At 37.6% G+C, this 22,614-nt stretch overlaps 1 protein-coding gene across 5 annotated transcripts; it reads left to right on the top strand.

Annotated features, from left to right (window-relative positions):
* The first annotated feature begins 638 nt into the window (after positions 1-638).
* On the top strand, positions 639-21,822 carry ankdd1a (ankyrin repeat and death domain containing 1A). 5 transcript variants are annotated; one of them, XM_051898880.1, is made up of 15 exons: positions 639-834; positions 1,208-1,311; positions 3,046-3,190; positions 6,425-6,523; positions 6,774-6,878; positions 10,804-10,902; positions 14,704-14,802; positions 14,878-14,976; positions 15,087-15,185; positions 17,122-17,220; positions 17,297-17,395; positions 17,592-17,687; positions 17,794-17,995; positions 19,290-19,421; positions 20,088-21,822. In XM_051898880.1, exons 4-15 carry the CDS (start codon positions 6,431-6,433, stop codon positions 20,174-20,176), a joined length of 1,311 nt encoding a protein of 436 aa, XP_051754840.1. In that variant the 5' UTR covers positions 639-834; positions 1,208-1,311; positions 3,046-3,190; positions 6,425-6,430; the 3' UTR covers positions 20,177-21,822. The 5 variants fall into 5 exon arrangements, with proteins under 5 accessions (XP_051754840.1, XP_051754838.1, XP_051754836.1 ...); XM_051898878.1 differs by having other exon boundaries at positions 3,046-5,625; XM_051898876.1 differs by having other exon boundaries at positions 640-834; positions 3,046-3,144.
* The last annotated feature ends 792 nt before the right edge of the window (positions 21,823-22,614 follow it).

The raw sequence follows: 22,614 nt of genomic DNA, 5'->3' as shown, positions 1-22,614 counted from the left end.
TTAATTATTAGGAGAAGAACAGGAAATTAAAAGATGATCTCATAAATGAATAATACATGAGCAAATAATAAAACTCAGAAAGAGTAGACTATAAAAATGGTATAGCATGTAGATTGGCGCGATTATTTATTATATATATATATATACTTCCAACACAAATAAAGAATATCAGCATTTGTAGCTTACATTAAATAATATGCATTTGTCCTTACAATATTTATTTAGCAAATCAGGAAACCTTTTATGCACACTTAAGAGGTAAGATGCTTAACACATATATATATATATATATATATATATTTTTTTTTTTAAATACAAAATATAAATACAGTTGTCTTATTTAACATGACACAGCGTGTATAATGTCATAAAAATGATCTCACATTATTGTGGCAGCGAATGTAATGTATTTAAGCGAATGTATTGTAGCGAATGTAATGTATTTAAATACATAACTAACATTTCGTCTTTAGGAAGTCACAACGTCTACACAACCTATTTAACATTCATTAACTAACAATTCGCCATTGTAAGTAACATCAGCACAATGTAATTAATATTTATAATCACAGCCTTCGCTTATTGGAGGAACGCGAGGAAACGTCCGTGTGGCGTGATTAATATTCATGAGCCTTCGTTCGCTTCAGCAGGATTCGTAATTTCCCAAAGCGGCAGGCTTGAGCTCAGCTGAGTGAGGATCACACAGAAACACAGCCGAACATCACATCAAAAGATGAAAATGTAGACATATATCAGAAGATGCGCATATCGGAGACGTAACACACCATCAATCGATGACGATGGAAGACGGACTGGTGTCCGAAGACGATATATGTGAGTGTTTAAACAGTGAAGTGAAAAAATAGTAGTGTTGTAGTGCGGTACGAACAGAAACTGGGGCAAGTGAGAAAGAAATATATTCAATGGCTAAAAAAAAAATTATCTTTATCTCATTGTATGAAAAGGTGTCTACTAAATATTTACTATTAAAAATATTACTATAAAAGACTAAAGAGACTCGTTTACTAGGGCTATGTTGATGTGTCAATTATAACCAGCTCTAACTGACAATTTTCTAATAGTAGTAGCCTATTCATTTGCCCAAGACAAATTTCTCATAAGGGACATCATGTATCCTGCTGATGTTTGTACCTGTATAATAAACCATATATAACTCTTGTCACCTTCCACTTTCATTTCTCTCTAGTGCTTCGTTCAGAGAAGGAGTTTCATGATGCTGCGAAGAGGAATGACACTGAAAGAATGGAGGAGCTGATAAGAAGAGGTGTGGACGTCAAAGTCAAAAATAAGGTATACTGAACCAATAGAAACATACACCGATCAGGCATAACATTATGAGCACTGACAGGTGAAGTGAATAACACTGATTATCTCTTCATCACAGCACCTGTTAGTGGGTGGGATATATTAGGCAGCAAGTGAACATTTTGTCCTCAAAGTTGATGTGTTAGAAGCAGGAAAAATGGGCAAGAGTAAGGATTTGAGTGAGTTTGACAAGGGCCAAATTGTGATGGCTAGACGACTGGGTCAGAGCATCTCCAAAACTGCAGCTCTTGTGGGGTGTTCCCGGTCTGCAGTGGTCAGTATCTATCAAAAGTGGTCCAAGGAAGGAACAGTGGTGAACCGGAGACAGGGTCATAGGCGGCCAAGGCTCATTGATGCACGTGGAGAGCGAAGGCTGGACCGTGTGGTCCGATCCAACAGACGAGCTACTGTAGCTCATATTGCTCAAGAAGTTAATGCTGGTTCTGATAGAAAGGTGTCAGAATACACAGTGCATCGCAGTTTGTTGCGTATGGGGCTGCATAGCTGCAGACCAGTCAGGGTGCCCATGCTGACCCCTGCCCACTGCCGAAAGCACCAACAGTGGGCACGTGAGCATCAGAACTGGACCACGGAGCAATGGAAGAAGGTGGTCTGGTCTGATGAATCATGTTTTCTTTTACATCACGTGGATGGCCGGGTGCGTGTGTCGCTTACCTGGGGAACACATGGCACCAGGATGCATTATGGGAAGAAGGCAAGCCGGAGGAGGCAGTGTGATGCTTTGGGCAATGTTCTGCTGGGAAACCTTGGGTCCTGCCATCCATGTGGATGTTACTTTGACACGTACCACCTACCTAAGCATTGTTGCAGACCATGTACACCCTTTCATGGAAACGGTATTCCCTGGTGGCTGTGGCCTCTTTCAGCAGGATAATGCGCCCTGCCACAAAACAAAAATGGTTCAAGAATGGTTTGAGGAGCACAACAACGAGTTTGAGGTGTTGACTTGGCCTCCAAATTCCCCAGATCTCAATCCAATCGAGCGTCTGTGGGATGTGCTGAACAAACAAGTCCGATCCATGGAGGCTCAACCTCGCAACTTACAGGACTTATAGGATCTGCTGCTAACATCTTGGTGCCAGATACCACAGCACACCTTCAGGGGTCTAGTGGAGTCCATGCCTCGACGGGTCAGGGCTGTTTTGGCAGCAAAAGGGGGACCAGCACAATATTAGGAAGGTGGTCATAATGTTATGCCTGATCGGTGTACATGAATATTGCAAATCCACAGGAACTGGTTAAGGACTGACACATACACAGTTGGTTATGTACATTATATTAGACATTTTACTTCTGGTAAAAGATGTTTATAAATACCCTAGGATGTTTAAAATTGGCTCCTTGACCAGATTCGGCCAAAATAAAGTAAGTTTGGAATATTTACGTTCATACAAATGACTAAACTATGATGCACACTTCTGAACATGGTGACACAGCAAAGCAGTCTGAACATATTGCACAGGAAGCTGTGTCAGAGGAAGTTATGTTGCCATTCACCATGCCAATTTTTCCGCCTGGAATGTTTTGTTTTTCCCAGCTATACACCAGAGTGTCGGAAACACACATGTTGTGGTCCTCAGCACAGGATATGACCCTTATTTTACCCCAGACAACAGTATTATTTACCACCTAAAACCATGGTGAAGTCAACCAAGTCAGTGTGACTGTTTGATTTAATATGTGATTTTATTTTTACAGATGGACCGTAAGGCCCTGCACTGGGCAGCTGGAGCTGGCAGTGAACAGGCACTGCGTCTGCTGCTAGACCACGACATGGATGTGGATGATATGGACAGCGTACGTGTCAAATGTGTTCTGTCTGAACACTGCCAAACTGTAACAGGTTTAAATTCAGTTACATTTTAGGCTGAATATTTTATAAAGTTCCATGTTTATTTACTGTATGAGCACAAATATGAGACATACTGCTCCACTTGGTAAATCTTTAATGGGCTGCTGTTCATTCACCATGTGGCCTTGTAAATTACTGGAGGCTATGACCTTGTTACACCAACAACAATAACTGAAGAGACAAAGAGTGGCCCTGAAATACAAGGCAAAACATTTATAGATAATTGAGTAGTTGGGTGAGTGATGGGTGAGTTTTTTTTTTTTTTAATAAAAAGACATTTAAATTTTAGATTAAATTGTATATACAATGTAAAGTGAAAGTGTTTAGATGCTGTAACTGGTCAACATTTTTATAAGGTCATAAAAACTGTGTGCAGAGTAATTAAATTATTTTATAAAATGACTCAGAGAATTAAAATAATCTGAAAAATGCTGTTTCTGATAAAAATAAATTTAGATAATTTATAGCATGTCACATCAGCTGGCCAGTTACAGTCTGTCAAAGCATTTTAGTGTCATTCCATATGCATTTGGTGAAAAAATTATTTAATTTTATTTTTTTTTTAATTTGTACACACAAGCAACAAAGGGTAGCCATGAAATGCAAGGGATAATTAAGAAGTTCTTAAAACATCAAAATTTGAGATTAAAATTAATGTAAATGTGTAAATGAAAGTGTATATTTTTAGATGCTCTAAATGGTCAACATTTTTGAATCACATTTTTGTTCTTGCAGTTTACATAAATAGTCTGGAGTGGAGTGACATTCATTTTTAAAATACAAATTTTCAATGCAGTACCTCAAGTAATATGAGGTCATAATTAATGCATGCTGTTTTTATTTTATAAAATTATATAGAAAATTAAAATAATATGAAAAAATGTAGATGATGTATATTGTCATCCCATATGCTTTTTGTGAAAAAAATCAGTTTAGCTTCTTTAATTTACATTTATGCATTTGGTGGACAATTTTGAGTGCAATACAGTTCATCAGTTTACTTTAACTTTACCTGAATGGGAATATTATCAAATAATTAAAGGTGCAGTAAGCAATTTCTGAAAAACGCTGTTGAAAGTGGATCAGACCGAGCAGCACAACACACTTGTAGCCAATCAGGAGTAGGGGGCATGTCCACTCATGATGGGGATGAGAGAGAGTGAGCCAATCAGCAGTAGGGGGCGTGTCCACTCATGATGGGGAGGAGAGAGTAAGCCAATCAGCAGTAGGGGGCGTGTCCACTCATGATGGAGAGGAGAGAGAGTGAGCCAATCAGCAGTAGGGGGCGTGTCCACTGATGATGGGGGAGGAGAGTGAGCCAATCAGCAGTAGGGGGCGTGTCAACTCATGATGGGGGAGGAGAGTGAGCCAATCAGCAGTAGGGGGCGTGTCCACTCATGATGGGGGAGGAGAGAGAGTGAGCCAATCAGCAGTAGGGGTGTGTCCACTCATGATGGGGGAGGAGAGTGAGCCAATCAGCAGTAGGGGGTGTGTTTACTCATGATGGAGGAGGAGAGAGAGTGAGCCAATCAGCAGTAGGGGTGTGTCCACTCATGATGGGGAAGGAGAGTGAAGAAAGACTGTAGAAAGAGAGATGGATGAGAGACATTGCAAAAGAGAAAAGCTCAGAGGAATATCAGTGGAAAAAGAAGGGCTATGAGCTTCAGGACCCATGTTATTATTAGAAAAGCTTTCCAGCGGCTGGAGAGACCGAAGCGGGAAGGCCTGAAAATGGACACTGAGGTTGTGTTGTTTCTGCTCCATACATGAATAACATTTTCAGTGTGTGCTTCTGGCGCCTAACAACCAACTCTTGCTTGTACATACTCGTGTACTGTATGTTCATTTTTTTTCTTACTTTGTCGTTCATTCATCATCTTCGCTTTATTTTTCACTAAGCTTTATTTTGCTTCGCTTCTGCTATAACAGGGATTCCCAAAGTGTGGTACGCGCACCCCCAGGGGTACGCGAGCTGCCACCAGGGGGTGCGCGAGAGGAAAAATGTAATGGCGGTCTGTTTTTTTAAGTGGGATTTTTCCATACAATAAAAAAACATGAACAGTAAACATTTCCTTTGTAATCGCTTTTATTTTAAATAAAAAACTATAATTTATTAGTTTTTGATAGAAACGTAGAAGAAGACAGCTGCTCTTCTTTTATGCACTGCAGGCTAGTCTATATGCGTGCCAACTCGTTTCATTCATTCCATATATATATTATAAATATGCTTAACTGGCTGAAATCAGGGAAACTGTCAAGTGGGACGTCTTATGATAAAGTTGTTAGTCACGAAGGAGGAGAGGGACCAAGAGAGAGTGAGGATTTGGAGGCAACAGAGACGGAGAGAACAGAGAAAGAAAATGAGCGGGAGTCAGAAGATGCGCCGGAGGAAACCGAAGAGGAGGGAAGGAGATGGCAAAAAAGAGGTGATGAGGGTGAAAATAACCGTGCTTTCTGTTACTGAGCCTGTGTCTGTCACTCGTCCTCTTAAAAGTGGAAGCTTGTGCGTAGCTTTGTTGCATTATATTAAAACTTTGTTGATGTTGTTATTGTCATGCGTATTCTGGTTATTTGCGCATGATTAAACATGAGTCTTTATATGCCGATAAAACAAAGCTTTGTTGCGGTTTTTTTTTGATGTGGGGATTGGGGGTGCGCCAACCAGGTTGGGACATAGAAGGGCGTGCGCAGGAAAAAAAGTTTGGGAACCGCTGTGCTATGATAAAGAGACATCCACTCTTGCATTACGTGTTTGTGAATTTTGGGGGCGGAGCAATGAAGGGAGGTGCGTGTTTGTTTGGGTTGATTTCAAATATCAACAGTGTTTCTCAGAAATCGCTTACTGCACCTTTAAGGAAAAGTCCATTTAGGCTGGAGTTATTTTAGCTTTTGTTCATTTTTTTATAGTTTTTGTTAATATTTCGAATTAGATTTTATTTTATATTTTCTGCTTTCAATTTAATTTTGAAGGTTTAGTAATTTTGTTGTTTATTTTTGTGTATTCTGTTTTTTATTAACTTTTAGTTTTTCCTTTATTTTAGTTTTTCAATTTAAACTAAACTAAAATATGTTATTTTATTTTTATTTCAGTTAATGTTATTTTAATTCAAATAATTGAAATGTTTTTTATGATTTTAGTTTTAAGTAACTATAATAATAACCCTGCTTTAGGCTAATTTAAATCATCAAAAGTCATGTGACTGTATAGACATTCTTGTTTTGCAGTTCGGTATGAACGCTCTGCTTTTGGCGGCGTGGTTTGGTCACCTGTCAGTCCTAAAGATCCTTGTCTCAATCGGGGCGAAGCTCACCTCTGAAAACAAAGTAAGACTCTTGGTAAAAATCCTTGACAAGTTTCAGATATCTTATATGAAGACAGTGGTAGCATCTCACTCGATGTGCTCTGCTCACTCACGGTCGGCTGTGCTCTTGATGAATAACGCTCTGAAGCCATTTAAGGCCTTTAGACTAACCAATACAAATGGGATTGTACTGTGTACTGGCCTAGATACAGACTTCAACACTAATTTCAGTGCATCTCAGTGATGAACTGTCTCATTTCTTTTGTCCTCAGAATGGCTTGAATCTTTTGCACTGTGCTGCTCAGAGGGGCCACATCAGTGTTCTAGAGTATATCATGGAAGATCTGGAAAACGTGCAGCTTAATAAAGTTGACAAGGTGAGAATTTCATTTTTTCCCTCACAGTACCCATGATCTTGAAGTGTAATGTCTTTTATTACAGAGAACTGCACCCTCAGTTCCCTAATATATATGCTAAACACTGGAGTCCAGATAAAGTTAAGGCACCAAATGGTTTTGCTTTCCAATGTATTGTAACTACAAGAACATGTTAGCTCCGGGACCATTTTGAGGATTTCCGCCTGGATTTGGCCTACCCAAATTGAAAAGATTCCCATACCCACATACAGTGCTCTAAATACAAAATTTTGGTGTCATTTTACAGAAAACCCTTTGAAGTTACATAAAACACTGCTGAAAGTGATAAATCGTCCCCTTGGAATTATAAGGTTCTATCTGCGTTCTGAGCAGTTTTGAGATATTGGGCTTTAAAGTTTTTGCATTCCATTTAGCAAAAACCATACGGGGAACAAGTTTCTTTCAAACATGAAAATGACAGGGACCCTAAATGTACAATATCAAAATCCTCTCAAATTTGTAAATGGGAATTTTTGGAACGGGTCAAATGCAGATAGAACCTTCTAATTCTAAAAAAACACTTTTCGTTAAAATTACTTGAAGCAATAATTTTCAAGAAACACAAACAGTTTACTTATAATTTGTTTTAAAACACAAAATTAGTGTTGTAGCAATGTGTTGACATGCATGAGAAAGTTAAATTTAATGACATTTATTTCATATTTTAAATGAATATTTTTTTTCTTGTTCAAGTTAAGCATAAAAGGCAGTGCTAAATCTTTTGTCCAGTGCAGATGTTAAATTTAGGTAGGAATATGGTGGGCAATTTAACACATTATTGTAGGAACCATTTAAGTTTAAGTTTCCTTTTGTTTAGACAGAAAGCTACTGTAACACATCTGAGCAGGACTTTATTCCATAGAAAGTGGGACAGGTAAAATGGCTTTCTCTCTAGACATCAGTAGGGCTGAAATAACATGCTAACGTTTATTGTTGTAATTAAGACCCCATCAATTAAATTGTTGAGTATTTGACCTTTAAGCCTTAATATTGTAAAATTTAAGACATTTTAAGACTAAAAAACTGCAAGAAAACAGACAATGCTTTAGCAAAGGTGAAAAAATTTTTGAAAAGTGTTTCACTGACTATATATAATTAAAAATATTTCACATTTAAAATATTTAAATTACTTCAACTATGCAACAACTCGGTTTTTACCAACAATGTAAAATTTAACTTAACTTTAATTTAACTTTAATCCAGTGTGCCATAGCGTATAGCTTTATAGCTACATAGTACATACAGCTCAGTACACAGGATGGATCAAGGTTAAAACATAGCCTAATATATACATAACTTTCCCTCGTATGACAATGACATGACTGGAGTAAAGCAAATAGACTGCAAAAACCGGAGCTATTCTTTTAATAGTGCTGCTGGCTAACGTTAGCGTGGTGTCTAACTGAAAATAACTCCTCAGCAACAGATACAGCAAAACACACAAAAAGACTGTAATTCCATGGAATCTGGGCTGCTGTCATTGACAAGATCATAAATAAAATAGTCCATCATGAGGTTTCTAATAAACATCGTGTTGTGTGAAATTATTTAGTCTTCTCTTCACTGATTTAGCATTTTTATGTGATCTCTTCCACAATCGCGACAACATGACAAAGAACGCTGATCCTGATTGGTCCTCGTGTGTGCATTCGAAGTGCTGACTGGCTCACGCAGATAGGACCAAGTTAGAGTTCGACTTTGTAGATAGAACCTTTTTGTTTTCCAAAAAAAGTACCAAAATGTACACAACTTAAAAAAAGAAACATCACATAATGTAAATAAGTTTATGTGAATAAAATGTCAGATAGAACCTTATAATTCCAAGGGGACGAAATATTATAGTATATGTTGTCTATTTGTAGCTGTTTGTGACTGGTTGAAGCAGTCATCGGAGTTGGGATGTGACGCTTGTCTTTGTTTTCTCAGAGTGATCATATTTCAGTGCGCGATTCTTTGGAAGATCATTCAATCTATGACTTGACTGTTTTGTGAAAGATATAAAAAATACATATTGGTAGAAAATTTTCTTCACAATCATCAAGTGGAAATTCATGTCTGGGACCAATGCATATGTAAGCTTAATTTTACTGCTTTATGTATCATAAAAACAAAAGTTATGGTAACTTCTCTGTAAAGTTTATGATTTATCCGTGCAATGATTTATAAATGATTTATCACTTTGTGATCTTTAATCAACAACATTAACCTCCCCTCCCTCTCGAAACGGCATCTGTTCTCTTCATGACCAGGGGCGCATTAACACACTTCATGTCTTCCATCAGTGCTGCTTTAAAGTCTTATTTTTCATTTCAGGAGGTCTTAAATTTAGGGATGGAAAAACAGGAATCGCAATATGGCTTAAAGGGATAGTTCACCCAAAAATGTAAATTCTGTCATCATTTACTCACCCTCAAGTTGTTCCAAACCGCTATGAATTTCACCAAAAAAAAATATTTTGAAGAAAGTCAGTAACCAAACAGTTGACTTCCATAGTATGCATACTACTATAACTGGGAGAGAGTGAATTTACATATTCACCTATGTTTGACCCATATTTTTACGCAGCATACACACACACAGTGTTGTAAATGTCAACTGGTAATTCGACATGAAAATATCGACATAATAAATAATTGACAAGAAGCTAAAATAAATTTTTTATCCAGGGTAGGGGGGGCCTGGTTATTTTAAGGTGCCCCTGTTCATGACGCATGTCTCGACGGAGCATGGGACTAAATATCCTCCACAACTGACTGCAAACTGGCATTCAGACCTGCCTTTTAGTTATCAATACCCAACTTCCTACAATCCAATCAATTCCCCAAAAAATAAATCAAGTCCCGTCCCACATTTTTTCTCATTCCAGAAGTAGTTTCTCTCGGTTATACGTATCATAATAGGGAAGAAAAGACTATTGCAACTTCTGTTTCATGCCAATTTTAAGGTGCTTTTACACTATTTTTACACTATTTTACACTTTTACACGCTGTGAATGTGTAGATCAGTTTTGTGGGTGTGTTCAGTTTGACATAGTTTGTCAAAAAAAAGTTCTCATATTTTGATCACATGACATTTTGATCAGTTTTTTCGTCTAACATACTATATTTTCAGACCCCTTAAAACAAAAATTTGCAGCATTCTCTGTTCTATGTTGTAAGTGCTAGTCTTGTGAGGCTCAGTTTTATGTATTGATTCAAGTCCTGAAAGTAGAAGAGAGCTGTTTTCCATCTGATAGTGATAATGACTGTGATGACTGCGCAGTGTTCATGCAAATATCAGTTGAACATTTTCAAGAAATTACTTTGAGGAAGGAATTGACTCAAGGAAGAGGTCTGTTGACTTAAAAAGCAGACAGTAAACAGCAGCTGTCAAGCATCAAAAGACAAATGGCTCCATAAAAGACTTCTTTCTTGTCCAGAGTAATTCATGAAATAGATGGACATGACAAAATTTTATCCATTAGGTGTTGTTTGTTTGTTTGTTTGGATTGCTAATATCAATCAGTAATATGGACTGATTTACTAATATCATTTTTCTGTCTTCAGAGGTGAAGAAAATAAAAGTCAATATGGATTGTGGGCCATTTATTATGAATGTAAACAGGGTCAATTGTGATGTCATGTTGTCTTTAAACACAGATTTGAGTGTTTCCAGTTGTTATGAATTATGCTATTCATTACACACCGGTTTATGATGAGATTTGTGCTCTATTAGATGCAAATTAAATCATTAATACCAATATTACATGATCAACATTCTGGAGGAGTTTCATTGTGCTTTCTGTCAAAACTTTTTATTGCCCATTGAAATGTAATGTTAACAGTTGTAAAACATTAATGGAAAGTTCATTATGTCTGTTCTAAAGTGTCTCCATCTGTTGTGTCAGTCAGGTAAGACGGCGTTTCATTTAGCCGCAGAGCACGGACACCTGGAGGTGGTGGAGTTTCTCATCGGTATGGGCTGTGCTCATGATCTCAAGGACAAGGTGAGGGACAGCAAGAATCACAGACGCCCCTCAGAGTGTGCTAATTAGATTTTCTCTACTACTAAACTCAGCAAAAAAAATAGTCCCTTTTTCAGGTTACTGTATTTTAAAGATAATTTTGTAAAGAACTTTACTGTAAAGGGTTTAAACAATGTTTTTCATGCTTGTTCAATGCACCATAAACAATTATTGTACATGCACCTGTTGAACAGTCCTTAAAGTGTAACTTCACAGATTTTTAACCCGCTTTGTATTGATACAGCGTTGGTAGTATATGTAAGTGAACAACGTTTACTCTTTCTCTGTGTTATCGGGGCAGAGAAGTTATGTTTATTATCAGCAAAAGTCCGCCTGATGATGGAAAACACATCATTCAGTGGACTTTTGAGAGCTCCAGGGCTTTCATGAAAACTACAGATAGTACTTCTGCATTTTTGTATCCCCGCCCATGGACATTTGTATCGACGGAGGGTTATTAAAGGGATAGTTCACCCAAAAATGAAAATTCTGTCATCATTTACTCACCCTCAAGTTGTTTCAAACCTGTATGAATTTCCTTTTTCTGCTGAACACAAAAGAAGATATTTTGAAGAATATGGTTAAACAAACAGTTGATGGACCACATTGACATCCATAGTATGGAAAAAAATACTATAGAAGTCAATGGGGCCTATTAACTGTTGAGGGTGAGTAAATGATGACAGAATTTTCATTTTTGGGTGAACTATCCCTTTAACAAAAGAGTTTTTGTAAGAGTAGGTTTATCACTGAAAAAAAGTATGTTTCATACTTTGTCTACTCTTTAAACAGCATTATGGTAAAAATGGCCTAAAACAATGTGTTCGTGGTCATCCAGTTTGAAATGTTGACTACAAACATGGAGGTTTTTCAGAATTTCCGTCACGTCGTTCTCTCCGTATTTATGATTCTTTGCAGCCTTTATCCACTGTTTACAACGCACTGGATCCTTCACTGAAAACCGAAAATATCTCACTCTTTGAATTCCTGCACCAGGGAATAAGACAAGTCGAAACCATTATGACTAAAAGTTTGCGAAGAAGTATTTCCTACTAAAGCAAGGCGGTATTTGACTCTTCTTATCCATAGCAGACTGCATGTGGCCTAGTTCATGGCCTAGTACATGCCCAGTGCATTATGGGTGTTGGAAGTTTTCCTACCTATTTGGCAAAAGGGAAAACAACAGCCCTTTTTCTCTGTTTTCAATTTAATTTTTTTCGCCTTTCAACTGCATAGGCAACCAAATTTTATTGAAAGCCAATTTTGCCAGCGGTGAAGTTCCCCTTTAAGACACTAACAGTTTACAGGTGGTAGACAATTAACGTCACAGTTACAGTAATATAGGACACTTTCTACTGACTCTGAAAACACCAGAAGAAAGATGCCCAGGGTCTCTGATCACCTGTGTGAATATGCCATAGTCCTGACTGCAGATGTGAGCAATAAATAGCCCCTCTTTGTTCAGGGACTCTTCATTCCATTTCTGTTCGTCAAATGTGTCGTCAAAACATTTGCTCAGTTTATGTCTCAGTTGTTGAATCTTTTAATGTTCACACAAATATTTACACGTTAAAGTGCCCCTATTATGGATTTTTGAAAATTACCTTTCATGTAGTGTGTAACATAGCTCTAAGTGATTGAAAACTTCCTGCAAAGTTTTAAATCTGAAAGTGCACTGTATATAAAGTTATTATCTCTCAAAAGTAAGAGTCGACTCAGAGTCAATTAAAAACGACTCTAACATTAAAAACGACTCTTGTAAAACGACTCCCAAACCGTTTCGTTGTGACGTCACAACGAAACATTAGCATATTGCCCACCCACTTATTGCGCGCGCAGATGTCAGGGAAAATTAATTTTTTCAACAATACCACAGCAGTACAATCTTTTGTTGTGTTCCCGTCATTTTACTGATGACTGCTTCTCAGACCTCTGGGAGTTTAACGCAGGATTCACAAAACGCTTGGTCTTAAAATATGGATCAATGCCCAGTTTATTTGGACCAGCTTGCTCCTCTGAATCTCAACCTGTAAGTATGATTAATAATTGATGTTTATATTTTCTAGCGATCGTTCAAGATTTGTAGTTTTGTTATGTTGTGTAACGTACACCCTAGTCTGTCTCCTGCTAACCGGCTAACTCGCGTTTCTGTAGTTCTGCTATTCAGATGTGGGTCTGATATTTTCTAAAAATGTGTCGATTAATGCAGCTTGTCTTATTACTTGGAGTAATGATCAAGGATGGAGCACGACTTTCGTTTACAATGTGTAATGCATTATCAGCTATTCACATTTGTGCTCGGCTAACGTGGGAGTTTACAACATAGCTGTGGGCCCGGTTCGCTTACATAACTGTAAAACAAACTGTTTTTTTCCTCTGCGTTTTTATTATTACAGTAGAGTGGAGCTCTATCTGTATTGTAATAGGATGTTAAGATGCTAGTCCGTGCTAACTAGTTGAAGTATTCTCTCTGTAAACAGGAAACACCCATTGTAATGTCAAACAATGATATAGCCAATTTTCCTTGTTAATAGTTATGATGAAAAAGTCTGTGTACACATCTGGCCTAAATGTTTATCTTATGTTAGAGGTTTTCAGCTTCGCTTGGCATTCTGATACAGTTCCCACAGGTGCACCTACATAAATTATAACAGTGACGCTGCTATCACGTCTTATAAATAAATAACTAAGGTGACACTTACCATAGAGAAACGTCCTACTCCAGTGGTGATGGCGAATCAGTTTCTGGTTGATCGACTACTTCAGACGTTTCATCGTCGGACTCGGGCTTGAATTGATGCTATCTTTTCTGTCCATACATTGTATACGATGTCTTGCGAATTGATAGCTGTCATTCAGTTATGGCAATGGGCGTGCGGTGCGCGCAGTAGACCAATCACAAAGGATTGGGCCATCTGACCAATCTGAGCAGTGTAGGCTCACGGAAAGGAGGGGTTTAGAGAGACTGATTCATTGAACTGCTTGAAACGAATCGTTTACCAATCTTTGGTGAACTGAGGTGAAATTAACTTTATATTATGAGAAAATGAAAGTGTTTTTTGACCTTGCATGCATGTAAACCTGTTTTAGGAGACTCCCAAAACAATATTAGGAACCTTAAAAAAGGCATAATAGGGGCACTTTAAGACATTTGCTGGAAGTAAAATCCGTTGAAAGTGAGAGGACATTTCTTTTTTTGCTGAGTTTACATGCAAAATGCCAAAGTAGAGATCAAAGTGTGCCAAACTTGCTTATGTGACCCAAATGAAAGCTGTAGACTTAAAAGGGATAGTTCACCCAAAAAGGAAAATTATTCTGTACTCACACTTTTATTTATTCACCCTCAAGCCATCCTAGGTCGATATATGGCTTTCTTCTTTCAGTCAAACACAAAGCTAGTGATTATAGTATATAAAGTTATAAATATGGATATTTTTCTTACAAAAACCCATCACTTCACTTCAGAAGGCCTATATTAACATCTTGGAGTCGTATGGATTACTTTTAAGATGGATGGACGCACTTTTTTGGGCTTCAAAATCTCGAGCCTCATTCAATAACATTATAAAGCTTGAAAGAGCAAGGATATTTTTTGCTATAACTCTGTTCGTCTGAAAGAAGAAAGTCATATATACCTAGGACAGCTTGAGGGTGAGTAAATGATGGGATAATTTTCATTTTTGGGTGAACTGTCCTTTAAGTGGTGTGACACTGTGGTGATGATATGAGGTCAGAGACGTGTCATGTGTGATGCAGCATTAATATGATGTTCATGAACTGCAGGAGGAGAACACTGCACTGAATTTGGCAGCTAAGCAAGGCCACAGTGACGTCCTACAGAAGATTATGGAAACTGGGGAGAACATTGATGAAAGAAACATTGTAAGTCTCGCTCCAATTGTAAGAGCTTTTTGGTTTGGAGTTGTTTATTTGCTTCACATTGTGATCTTTCATCAGGACGGCATGACGGCTTTACATTTGGCAGCTGAAGGGGGTCATTATGAGTGTATCAGACTGTTGCTGGAGGCTGGCTGCAATGTCAATGAACTTACTCATGTGAGTACTATGTTTTATATTATCAGCAGTCTTCATCATAACTAATGAGATTTTTAACTTGTTTTCAGTACAGCAAATTAAAGCACATGGTAATGGGTTTCTTCTTATAGAGCAACAGAACGGCTCTTCATCTGGTGGCCCAGCATGGCTCGGGCAGAGAGGTCAGACTGTTGGTACAGGCTGGGATCAGTCTGGATTCAGTAGACACAGTGAGTCCTAAAACACTTCAGTTGACAGTCCAACATCACGACATGCTTGCTTTTCAAAAAGCTATCAATAAGTATAACATTTACTGTAGAGCAGGAGAGAATGTTTGTCACTTTGGATTAAGTATCTGGCAGATGCATAATGTATATTTCTTGTTATGCCGCCTTCATTATGAGCCCTTATTATGGATTCAGATCTTCTTGCCAACATTCTGTGTTAAATAACAGTTGATGATTTAAGTACTGCTAACTTAGAAAGAATAAATCATAAAAATCATATGAATAAATTCCTTCCCTTAATTATATACATAATTATAAAATTTTATACAACAGTTCATTCTGGTTCTCGATTCTGATTGGCTGAGAGGTCTTTGCAGCCATGCGATATTCTACCAGTATCATCACGGGAACCGTTTCACTGTTTGTTTCACTCCGCTTGCAGCATTTTTCTCACAGCGAGTCTCATGGCGGACAAGCAAACACCATAATTTTATAAATACTACTGTTGTTGTGTCACGGAATGTAGTTTTAAGAGTTTTTTAGGTATGAATGTAGTTATTTAGACCTCATATATGTGACTCATATATAAACATAGCACCTATTTTACTATTTCAATTTGTTAAGACGCTTTCGGAGATGTGAGCTCCAGGCCGTCAGTGACCGCTTAGCGCTCATGTACCCGCAGAGAACAGCTTTGGCCTTATTAATCTATTACTTGTTCCAGAGCAAATCGATTTGGGTTAAGGGCAAAGTTAAGTTTCATAACTTTTTATGTTTATTTGACTGAAATCATGTACTATAACTAGTGCTGTGTTTGTACTTTTGACTGAACTGTTTGCTTGTTTATTTCCTAATGTACAAACGTACACTTTTATAATGGCTAATTGGTTTATTTAAATATTTTTTCAATAAATATTATTTTACATAAATAGCATGCCTTTTGTATTGAGAAAGGGCCCGTTAGTGATTGTGATTTCGACTTCGGTGAAAGTTACATTATTACACCATTAGATGGCGGCAAAGACTGTCTTTATGAGTGAGTCAGTAGCAAAGACTTTTATATTGAAAGGGTCTGAAACAAGGTTGTAAACAATAAGACGCAACTTACAAATGCATTGACTAGCGCTGTCATGGGAAATCCCCTTAACTGTTAAAAGGACAAAGACAAAGATATTGCTTTCTCGGCGGACATTCAAATTGATTTTGTGATTATAAATATAAGAATGACCTGAAGAATATCAGCTAGATGCAGGTGATACACTCGCTCAGTCGATCTCTCTCTCATAATACTCTACATATTACAGTGAGTTTAACGGAGGCTTGGGCTCAACTGTTAAACTGTCAACTTGAGATTTGAATCTGTGGCGGAAGGAAGTAGTTCCTCACAAAAGAGGGTTTTAATGACACTCTGTTTTTGTTTCTTATTTATTTACACACTTGTGCCATCGAACTGTTGTATAAATGCAATATTACACGAGTAGCCGTGCAATATGGCTGTATATCAGCACGCTGTGAGTACCTACGGCCGAATCACAGCCGTGCCGATATAGAGCGATAATGCATGGCTACGAGTGTGATATTGCTTATATGTCATATACAGCATATATATATGTGCTATTTGCTCATCCAGAGCACATTCCATAATGCCCACATCCAGACAATAGACACTCCCATCTTAGGGAAAAAATACAGAGATGCAAGAATTTGATTGAGATTCTAATTAGTGAAAACATGTGATGGGGAATTGTGCCATGCAAATTATACTCAACACTAATTTTGTGGGTGTATTTGCGAATTTATCTGATTTGCATAATTAGTGAATCAGGTTCTGAAACATCTCAAATAAATAAGTATAAATGATATCACAAGACTACAGTTTTTTGACCTCGTGAAGTGTGCCATTTGTGCTGCCATTTAGTACTTTGTTATTCTTTGCCAGCAACATACGTCAGCTCTCCACCTGGCAGTACTCAACAACTCCACAGAAATAGTGAAGGATCTTATCAATGCGGGATGCGACCTGGACATCTTTGACAATGTGAGTGTGGTTCATTTCACATTTACAAATGCAAAAGCGGTTTCTTAATTCATTTATCGACAATTGTTCCTTACAGCGGCTTCAAACTGCTTTGCACATTGCAGCAGAACATGGATGGCAGAACATCGCTGAGATGATCCTGATTTCTGGAGTCAACCTCAATCTACTCGACAAGGTGCAATTTCCTGTTATCACACTTGGGTGTGGACAATATTTATCATATTTAAATACAATTCTGATCAAACAATTAAACAAAAGATGAAAGGTGCAATTTCCCGTCATCATACTTGGGTGTGGACGATATATTTTTATATTCTAATACATTTCTGATCAAACAATTAAACAGAAGATGTTTACTTCTAATGTTACAGCAGGGGAAGACATCACTTGACGTTGCAGCACGAGCCAACCATGTGAATGTTGTTGACATGATTATCAAAGCTGACAGATTTTACAAATGGGAAAAGGTATGGTCAATGTACATTAGGCTTAAATTATTTGAGTCTTATTTAATTGTTATCTATCATAATTAAAGATTGTGTGCTGTCTTTAATGTGTTCATTTGCCCTCCAGGAAAATGTGACAAGTGACTCTGACTCTCTGGTGGGAACAAGTCTTACCTTTAAGCAGGACCATCAACAGGAGACACAACATATCCGATCCATCCTATGGAAACTTTCCAGCAAGTATCTCAAACCAGGCGAGTGGAAAACACTGGCTCGGCACTGGAAGTTCTCTGACGCACATATTCGATCCATAGAACACCAGTGGACAGGTATGCCATCGAATGCTGTGATCTGACACACACATATATATATATATATATATATATATATATATATATATATACATATATATATATATATACATATACACCGATATAGGCATAACATTATGACCACCTTCCTAATATTGTGTTGGCACCCTGACTGGTCTGTGGCTATGCAGCCCCATATGCAACAAACTGTGATGCACTGTGTATTCTGACACCTTTCTAACAGAACCAGCAGTACGTTCTTGAGCTACAGTAGCTCATCTATTGGATCGGACCACACGGGCCAGCCTTCACTCCCCATGTGCATCACTGAGCCTTTGCCACTCATGACCCTGTCGTTGGTTCACCACCGTTCCTTCCTTGGAGCACTTTTGATAGATACTGACCACAGCAGACCGGGAACACCCCACAAGAGCTGCAGTTTTGGAGATGCTCTGACCCAGTCGTCTTGCCATCACAATTTGGCCCTTGTCAAACTCACTCAAATCCTTACGCTTGCCCATTTTTCCTGCTTCTAACACTTCAACTTTGAGGACAAAATGTTCACTTGCTGCCTAATATATCCCACCCACTAACAGGTGCCGTGATGAAGAGATAATCAGTGTTATTCACTTCACCTGTCAGAGGTCATAATGTTATGCCTGATTGGTGTATGTGTGTGTATATATATATATATATACATATATATATATATATGTGTGTGTGTGTGTGTATACTGTATATATATATATATATATATATAAATTAAAGCTTTTATTCAGCAGGGGTGCATTAAATTCCTCAATAGTGACAGTAAAGACATTTATAATGTCATGTGACACTGAAGACTGGAGTAAATAATAAATCAAATAAATGCACCCTTGGTGAGCATAAGAGACTAGTTTTAAAATCGGATCAAACACAAACTTTTAAATGCTCTTATTTTTTTAGTACAAAAAATATGATTTAAATTAAGAAATTATGAAATGTCGCAGCATAACGGGATTGAAAAGAAAGTGACAATCAAAGACAAATTGCGCATATTCTCAAACCATACATATGGTTTTCCTGAAAATGCTAAATATCTTAATTTGAAAATATGCACAAAAATTCAAAATGTCTCTAAATATATGAGGTCTGGAATCTTAAATAGACATCCACTACTACTCAGGGTAAATGGATTACAGAAACTAGCCTACACTAGCCTTTATATTGCACCATTTTCCCAGATGTAGTGCATTGTTGTAGGATCAGAGGCAGGTGTCCGATGTGATTGATATCTGCCATAGTGATGACAAGCTCTGAACTTTAAAAGGTACAAAGAGCTACAAGGAGCACGGGCACAGAATGCTGCTTATCTGGCTGCACGGAGTGATCACCGCTGGAGAAAACCCCATCAAGGGCTTGTACGAAGGTCTGATGGGAATCTCAAGGATCGATCTGGCAGGTGAATTCATCATTACAGTTCATGTGTATCAGGTCTGTTCCTAAACCCATCTAGACAGAATTTTAATGCATCATATGTGCATTTCAGTCAGACGATCTTTTAGGAGTAATTGCATGTCATTTTGGAAGGCAATCCCAGAATACATTGTAGTGAATTTGTGTGCAAATTCGATTTTTAATACAGTACATTTATTAGTAGGTTTCCAGTTAGGTTAGATTTTTGATTTTGAACTAAATCTGCCCCACTTGTAGCTTATTTTTGCCAAGAATTGACAACTTAGACAGGAAAATATAGACATGTAGGGACGTTTTACATGGCATTTTGTCTAGGATTACGCCTTTAGAAGATTGTAGGCAGCGAGGAAACTCTCTGGCTTTTACAGCTATTGAATACTTGAGTATTTTGGTTACACTTTATTTATGTCTGTTACAGTGCAATTCTACATTTAAGTACTGAGTAATAATAAATAACTACATGTACTTACTATAGGGCTATGCTTAGGAATAGGGTGTGGTTAGAGTTAGATGCATGTAATTAAGCACAATTTGTAGTAATTACTATAGTAACTAACAAAGACGTTGTAAAATAAAGTGTTACCATATATTAAAAGTTCCACTGTCTTTCACCTTCCCTCTTTTATACCTTTCTTTTCTTCCAAAAAGAAAGCATGCGACAGCAGGCAAATGCGGATCCGTCTTCTGTTAAAAAATGCTCTACAATGTGAAGAGAGAGTCATTGAGAAAAGTCTGGATTGAGCACACACCAACCTGGAGATTGCTTTTGAAACACTGAAGGACTTAAGAAGCACAAATACTCCCTAAAATACAACCTCAGTGACGTGACTGAGAAGAAAACATGTTCACAACAAGAGCATTTATTCACAGAAAACCAGACTTTGGATTGAAACGACAAAATGTGAACGTTTTGGTCAAGCTGGAAGAATTTTTTATGAATTTCAGAAGAATTTCTGATTCATTCTGCATGTCTTTCTGTCCTTTATTTATTTGTAAAAGCAGTTTTTCTGCTATAATAGTTATTTTTAAAAATAGAAGCAAATCTAATGCTAACACAGATGCATTACCCAGGATACTGGGAAACATGTTTTATGTGTTTAAACGTGTCTAATGTGCAGAACTGTTTGAGTCCCTCCTGACTGATCACTGTTGATTATGGGATTCTCCAGACTGAAAAGCCTGAACTTTTGTTTATTGTGCAAACGTTGTTATATGATTGTGGGACAAAAAAGAGAAGATTGTGGTATGAAATTAAGAGAATAAACCACAGCAGTATTTTATGCAAGTTATGGCTTGATTAACAATACTGATTTCTCAATTTTAATCATTCTCATTTTGATATCTATTCACTAAGCCGTATTTGTTGCGCGCCTCTCATCGAATAAATCACAATAAGCTTTGTCTTGTTACTTACATACAAATTATGTCTATTTTATTATGAAATGTGGCGTGACAGATTGCTGTAGCCGCCTCAGTTAAAGCGATGAACCGATCATCAGAAGGTAAGATACTGAAACGTACATGTCTCAGGTAATTGCTCAATCAGTGTTTCAACAGCGGAAAGACATCAATAAAACAGCTTGTAAACAATATGTCATTTAACGTCACATTTACACAAATCAGTGTAAATTTTTCTTTTTCAGTTCATTTTAACTTTTAATATTATAGTAATACCAACTGACAGGATTCCCTGTATAGTTTACAGCATTACTTAATGTAACAGACGTAGGCTAGTAAGAGCCTGCCATGCCATGCGGACCCGGGTTCGAGTCCCGCTTAGAGCGGGCAGTTTGAACAGGAGGGGTTACATTGGTCCCGTGACCAGGATGGGAGCGCGGTTTAGGGGGGTGAGTGTAACAGACGTAGGCTAGTAAGAGCTATGCATGTAAACCTCACTCCCCTGAACTCAAGAAGCGACTAATGCTAGACTGCGGTCTTTAGCCTTCTTGTTAGAGGGCCCGACTCCCATGCCAGTGGACCGGGGTTTGAGTCCCACTTAGAGTAGGCGCTTCGAACCGGAGGGGTTACATTGAAAGAGATTTTTTTTTCCTTCCTATGTATATATATCCAACGCAATATCGAATTGTCATGAATAGAACCTCAAACTTGCAGATCGGAATCAAAATAGAATCAAATCATGAAATTTGAGGCAATACCCAGCCCTAATGCAGATGTATTTACTTATTCAAAAATTCTGGATATGTTCAGCCTGCCTAAGCAAGATATGTTGTAAATGTTGGTTGTGATGTTTAAGGAGCTTGCAAAAGTGCAAGACATAATCTCACTGAAACTGTTTGGTTTGTAAGTGTACTTGTTTTAAAGTATTGGCTGAGTCACAGTATGCAGCATAACTAGAGTTGTTGTTCAATAAATTTTAATTGCAGATATCTTTGTTGTGGCTACTGTACAATGGCTTTTGTAAGTGTTTTAGTGGATTGTGACTGGACAGGAAATTCAGTACTGAACTGAAGCAGGTCTTGTTAAAAGTTAATATTGACATATGAAAATGTTTTTGAGGGAAGATGCAAATTTGCAGACACCTGTGGTTCGGGTAGTACAAATTCCATTATGTACACAAACCCAAATTACAGGTGTTGTAGGTCGTAAAGATCATTTTTTACGAGTTGAACGCACATGAACGCCACCACAAAGTCGTAAATACCATGTGGGAAGCTCGGGATTTTCTTTAATGCTGCATTCACGTGCTATCGGAATGTGAGTTTCCAATATAAAAATTGCACATGAACGCCCTCTGATGTCGTGTTTACCACTGGGAAGTTCGGAAATAATTTTGATACGAGATGGGCATACCAGAAACATTAAATATGATGGAGGGGAGAACTGCTGTAACAGGTAGGCTATGGGACACTACATACAATTTTGGTTTTAATAAGATTTTTCCAATAAGTAGAAGAATGGAGAATTTAGCAGTGACATTGTCAGGCTTTTTATTTACAACAAAATAAGCTTGTTCCCTGCACAAAATATAATAGCATTGTAATATAACAATATAATATGTAACGATAAACTTTACCCTCATAAATGAATTAAAAACATCAAAAAGCAAAATACACCTGATGTACATTCTTTCTAGAAGTAGATTTCAAAACCCTTGCTGTATTTTTGTGTAGATAATAAAGAGGTACACCGCCATCTTGTTCCGACGAAAGTGATTTAAA

Source organism: Ctenopharyngodon idella, chromosome 7 (assembly GCF_019924925.1).
Source record: "Ctenopharyngodon idella isolate HZGC_01 chromosome 7, HZGC01, whole genome shotgun sequence".
Lineage (NCBI taxonomy): Eukaryota > Metazoa > Chordata > Actinopteri > Cypriniformes > Xenocyprididae > Ctenopharyngodon > Ctenopharyngodon idella.
This window is presented reverse-complemented; position numbering and strand designations above follow the sequence as displayed.

Excerpts from the sequence above, each read along its gene's own strand:
- ankdd1a (XM_051898876.1), top strand. The coding sequence starts at position 795 with ATGACGATGGAAGACGGACTGGTGTCCGAAGACGATATAT. Across the intron at positions 835-1,207 it reads GGTGTCCGAAGACGATATAT|TGCTTCGTTCAGAGAAGGAG; the intron begins GTGAGTGTTTAA and ends ATTTCTCTCTAG. Across the intron at positions 14,977-15,086 it reads ATGTCAATGAACTTACTCAT|AGCAACAGAACGGCTCTTCA; the intron begins GTGAGTACTATG and ends TTCTTCTTATAG.